This window comes from Myodes glareolus, chromosome 21 (genome assembly GCF_982192425.1).
Source record: "Myodes glareolus chromosome 21, mMyoGla1.1, whole genome shotgun sequence".
Classification (NCBI taxonomy): domain Eukaryota; kingdom Metazoa; phylum Chordata; class Mammalia; order Rodentia; family Cricetidae; genus Myodes; species Myodes glareolus.
Window position 1 is genome coordinate 59,976,593 of NC_142046.1, and position 5,508 is coordinate 59,982,100.

Sequence of the window (5,508 nt, forward strand, 5' to 3'; positions counted from 1 at the left end):
AAGGACAGCTTTCTGGAACCCTTATATCTCCAATGAGAAGGAGATGAAAGGAACATGGTCGGGAAGGGAGGTAGGCATCCAGCGTGGCCTCCAAATGAGAGCAGGAACAATGGAGTTACTAAAGACAGTAATCAGAGAACCATAGTAGAGCCAGGGTACAACTGCCAAGATGTTATTCCCTAGGAATCCAGACTGCCAGTCATTTCTCATGGGAAGGGAAATACAGACAATTTTTTAAGTTGAGTTACCAATGGAAAGAAGTTAAGTCGTGGTGTGTGTGTGTTTATGAAACCAAAATTCAAAATACTAGGGCTGCAAAGGAGACCTTCCTAAAACAGAATACAAAAAGTATATTCTTATGTACAAAATAATTACTAACACTTTTGTGAAAAAATTATTGATCTCATCTCAAGATACTTATAGAGCAATTATAAACTGCCACATTTTCTGAGAATCTTTTAATTAATTAATCTCCCTACAATCTCAGATAATTTTTGAAATTATAGCACTGTTTTGAAAGAAAACTATTTAGTTCAGGAAAATTTACAGGTAATAGAACCCTAAGAGAATATGCAAATTTTTTGTTTTAAAAGCGTAAGCAAATTAAACTATTTTATTTTGTATGTATGTGTTTCTGGCTAATAACTAAGTAAATCCACCTTAAAAATAAAAGAAACAATCATTTCAACAAATAGTAACAAACACATGGTCAAAAAAAAAAAAAGAATCTACCCAAGGCTAAAGAAGTGTAAAGAAAAAGCACAGTTATTTGTCCAGTTTACCTATTGCCTATGAAGAAGTGATGACTCCCTTACCAAGGTGACTTTTCCAACTAGTGCTTAGCATTTTTAACTCAGCAAATGCAGAAGCTGATCCTCCTGGGGACAACTATGTCCTTTAAAAACCACTGTTCGGAGAAACGAAACAATTGTTCAGATTTTCAAGACTATTTTTATTGCAACTGCATGAGTGTTCTCTAAATTGTGCATTACATCATAATACACAGGGTTACAAACAAGATTACAGTACAGGTCAGTTCCGGTAGTACCAGCATCACACTGTAGACAGCACTTAACTCTGGACTGCATTTTCACATGCGATAGCTACTGTTCTAATTAGGAATTCAATGATTTGAGTTTTCTTTAAGCTACTGTACTAACTGACTACATAAGCATAAATCCCAACAGTAACAACCTGAATAAATTTAGGCTCAGATTTATCACGTGAATAGATGACAAACCCCACCATTTGTTGGACTATGTATAAAATCATGCATTTATATTTTCCGGAAACATCAATAGCTTCAGACACTCCGTAAAATCATGGAATTCAAAGAAAAGACTAAAATGAACAAGTGCAAATTGTATGTGATAGTCAAGCAGCTTTTGATTTAAAGGAGTGTGTGTTGGCATTTATTTATAATATGTATATACAAGCTTGTGCAAGTCATGAATTGATATGTTTGATAAGGAATGCATCTTTTTTATCTTCTCGAGTGTTGTGGGTCTGGTTTCTATTTTAAGGAGAAGGGGCGACTGTAAAGTGAAATGGATTGCTCAAATTGTGCAATTTGTTTTTTTTTTTTACAATTAGAGAAGAAAGAAGTGCTAAGGCAACGCAATAACTTTCTAAGCACTTTTCTGCTGGTTTAAATTAGTTAAATTATTTTGTATAAATTAGATATAATTCTACTTTTCTGATATGTATAAAAATTGATGAAGCTGCATGGTTTTAAAATAGGAAATCCACATTATAAAAAGTCATTAAAAATTCTGTACAAAATCACAACAAAATAATTCAGCATGGGAAAGGTAACAAGTAGTAAAATGCTGGTTGAAAAATATATATTTATATATATTTTAATTGGCCCATTACTAGTTTAAAAATTGCATAGATCCTAATTATTGCTTGTGATTTTTTTTATCCCGATCAGATAATTAATATGATCTGATACAGCTACACGAAATTCGTGGTACACATTTCCTTTTTTACTTTACTGTATTGTTATTATTTTTTAAAATAGAAGAGCTATAGAAAACAATACATAAGATGAACAGGAACTTTGATTCCCTGTTTCTTCCAAAGGCAGTAACGACAATAAATACATATATCACTTGAAGCTTCGAGTATTTGCCCTTTGCAGCAATCATAGCAAAAAGGCTGCCTTCTGTAAACACGACAGTCACTGTAAGCACAGTGGGTTCGTTTCCCGGGCGTGGTGAAACTGACGTGCCTCTAATCGTGAAAGATGGCATTGAGCTGGGCACTCATGACTCGCTCATGGTGCGAATGGCTATCGAAAGACATAATATTGTCTATGGGGATCTCGCAGCGAGGGGCAGCGGCACCGGAGAAGATTGATCCGTGGCTTTGGGGCCCTGCCAGGGTGGCTGAAGGGTAGTGCATGGTAAAGGCATAATTTTTTTCAAACTCGGTGGATGGTTCGTGTTTGAAAGAGAAATTGCCATTGATGCTGAGCGGCGGGCTAAGGGGTCCGTCAAAGGAAGGACTGGTGCAGTCAGTCAGGGGGCTCTCAAAGAAGGGCTCCAGGGCAGCGCTGTAGGCGTGTGGCGGAGGCTTGACATGGAAGACGTGGGAGCTGTCCATGGTGCCATAGGGAGGACTCGGTAGCCCCGGGGACTGGTAGGAGTACGGGTGCACCGGGAAGGAAGCGCTGGCAGTGGGTAGATGCGGGGGCATGTCCGGGTTCTGCTCGGGCAGGAAAGTCCGGGGGTTGAGCTGCAGGCAGCCAGCGACCAGGTTGGTGGTAGGCTGGGACAAACCTTTGCAGAGCGTTTGAACGAAGGAGACCAGGTCAGGGCTTTTGCCTGAGCGCAAGATCTCTGACAGAGCCCAAATGTAGTTTTTGGCCAAGCGCAGAGTCTCGATCTTGGACAGCTTCTGGGTCTTGGAGTAGCAGGGTACCACTTTGCGCAGGTTGTCCAGCGCTGCGTTCAGTCCGTGCATGCGGTTCCGCTCACGGGCGTTGGCCTTCATGCGCCTTAATTTAAAACGCTCTAGGCGCGCCTTGGTCATCTTTTTCTTTTTGGGTCCCCGTCTCTTGGGCTTTTGATCATCCTCCTCCTCTTCTTCCTCCTCCTCTTCTTCCAGGTCCTCATCGTCATCCTCCTCCTCTCCTCCATTTCTCAGAGAGTCTTCCTCCGCATTCATGGCTTCGAGCTCGTCCTCCTTCTTGTCTGCCTCGTGTTCCTCGTCCTGAGAACTGAGACACTCGTCTGTCCAGCTTGGGGGACCCTGGGGCTGAGACTCGCCCATCAGCCCGCTCTCGCTGTATGATTTGGTCATATTTCCACTTCCTGTATTCAACAGGGAGGGAGGCAAGCAGAAAGAAAAAGAAAGACGGAAAATGCAAAAAAAGCCTACTAAATTTAAAAGTTAGATAAACCTTCAACTCCCTCTCCCTAATCCTGCAGAAACACACAAGAGTCCGCTGCGAAATGGATGCCTCTAGGGAAAGTTAAACGCAGCACTTCATGCTGGTGTGTTTGTGCCTCGCTGCTGCGTAGCAGAGACAGTGCTGGGGCTATCAGGGAAGGCTGTGGGTATGTTCCCTAGTGATCAACTTAACTGTCTGCAGGGCGATTCAGTGCCGGATCAGATGCCTGCGTGGATACAAATGCCGTGTGCATGTTTTCCTGCAAGTGTCCCAAGTCACTCCCAACTTACACACACAAAAATGATTAGTTTGGAAATGGAACATTCAGAACCCAACTCTGTTCTGGTTTCTCGGTACTTAGAGGTTTAAATAAATAGAAGAATCATTACGTAATTTACTAACACTGACCCCGATTTGTAAGAAGATTATCCAGAAGGGAGATTGGAGGCCAATGCACGAGCAAAAGCAGTTTCTACCAAATTATGCTCCTATCAACGACACATTTGGCCACAGAAGTGGGCACACGTCCTCCGTCTTTCCCTTGCCTTTCTTTCCTCTCCTCACACCCCCTGCTAAATTCCCACCTTGTACAAAAGCTCTGGCTCCCAGGCGAGGCTCTCCCACGCGCCGGGGATCAGGTGCCGAAGGCTCCTCTCTAATAAACAGCCCATTGAAAGGGCCGCCTGCTCTTTATTGGGGCTTTTCAAAGTTCGCCTCAAACCTCCCTTTAAAAGATTGAGTAATTACAATGGTCAACGATTGGCAATGGTGAAGGTGCCGCTTCTAATAAGGACTGTAAAAAGCCTTTAGTAAAACAATTGAATGTCTGGCCCCAGCAGAGGCTGCTGGAGACTCGGCCGCCTCTGGGGCAGTAACAGGTAGCAGGAGAAGTCCTCTTTCCTACCTCTCTCTTCCCCCACATTCGAACTAAACTATCTCAGGGTCCCATCAGTTTCCCAGGCTGTGCGTACTCCATACCCCTGACATAAACAGTTTCAAATTCACAGTGCACCTAAAAATCTGTACACAAAATAAAACTCTGGGGAGCAGGCAATTCTTTCCTCACCGGAATAAGTGAGAACGTGAAGTGGTTGTTTGCTTTAGGGACTTTCAAATAATCGCTTAGAAATAATTACAGTTCCCCCCGTAAACATCCTAAAAAGCTCCTATACTATTAAAAATTAAATTTAATTAGAAAGCCTGCAGGGGGTACTTGAGTGCTGGGACTCATTATGTGCGAGTACTTGTGGGCAATTACGGGGAGGGACACTGATCTCAATACACGGACAGTCAGCTTCACGAATGTGCGCATGCAAAGTACCAAGGTACAGTTCTTCAATTAATGCTTTTATTCTCGAGAGAGGAAAAAATAGGAATCGTAATTACCTGTTGTTAGAAGGTCCTGAGCAGTGACGATCTCATAACCCTGGAGCCTCGGGACACCGTGCCTTGTACGTGGGCGAATTCCTCGTGTCCCGGTGGCACGGGCGCTAGGGTTATATAGCCGTGTTGCTGATGCTGAGCGCGGGCGGGGCCGCGAGCTGAGCAACGAGCAGGTCCCTGCGCCCCGCAATCGCGCACGCGTCCGGGCAGAGCGCGTCCCGCCCCCACTCATCCCTCCCCAGAACTCCCCTCCCGCCCCCTTCCACCACCACTCCCCTCACCCCCACAGTACCTCCGCCCCTGCTCCTTCCTCCCCGGCATGCGCCATATGGTCTTCCCGGTCCAGCCAAGAGCCGGGAACCACGTGACCTGCCTATTTGTATGCCGCGGAGCGCTCCATTCCGGCCCCTTTGTGGCCAGAAGAAAGTGGCCCATCTGTCGCCAGTTAGAGACTCCGCGGACCTGTTTTTACCCGCAGGAGAGATTAACCCTTTGTGGCGGCAGAAGGCAGAGGACATAGAGGAGGGGTTTGCTGGAGGCGAGCGGGAAAGGTTAAGATGACTGTGTCTAGGTCCTAGCCTGAATCCTGTCTTAGCGCGGGAAGGGAGACAGGTGAACCTGGCACAAGACTGAGGTGCGCTGAAGAACCCTCCTCTTGACAACGGTTTGTGCAGCTTGACACTCTGTCCTCTCGGAGAGGCCCATCTCTTGGCTTCTGTCCCTTGGCA

General features: G+C 44.9%; 1 protein-coding gene across 1 annotated transcript; it reads right to left on the bottom strand.

Moving 5' to 3' along the window:
- Nucleotides 1-928: 928 nt before the first annotated feature.
- Nucleotides 929-4,940, bottom strand: Neurod1 (neuronal differentiation 1). The gene is made up of 2 exons (XM_048426239.3): nt 4,784-4,940; nt 929-3,317 (listed from the first exon to the last, which is right to left on the bottom strand). The coding sequence occupies exon 2, from the start codon at nt 3,304-3,306 to the stop codon at nt 2,236-2,238; it is 1,071 nt and encodes a 356-aa protein (XP_048282196.1). The 5' UTR covers nt 3,307-3,317; nt 4,784-4,940; the 3' UTR covers nt 929-2,235.
- Nucleotides 4,941-5,508: the final 568 nt, after the last annotated feature.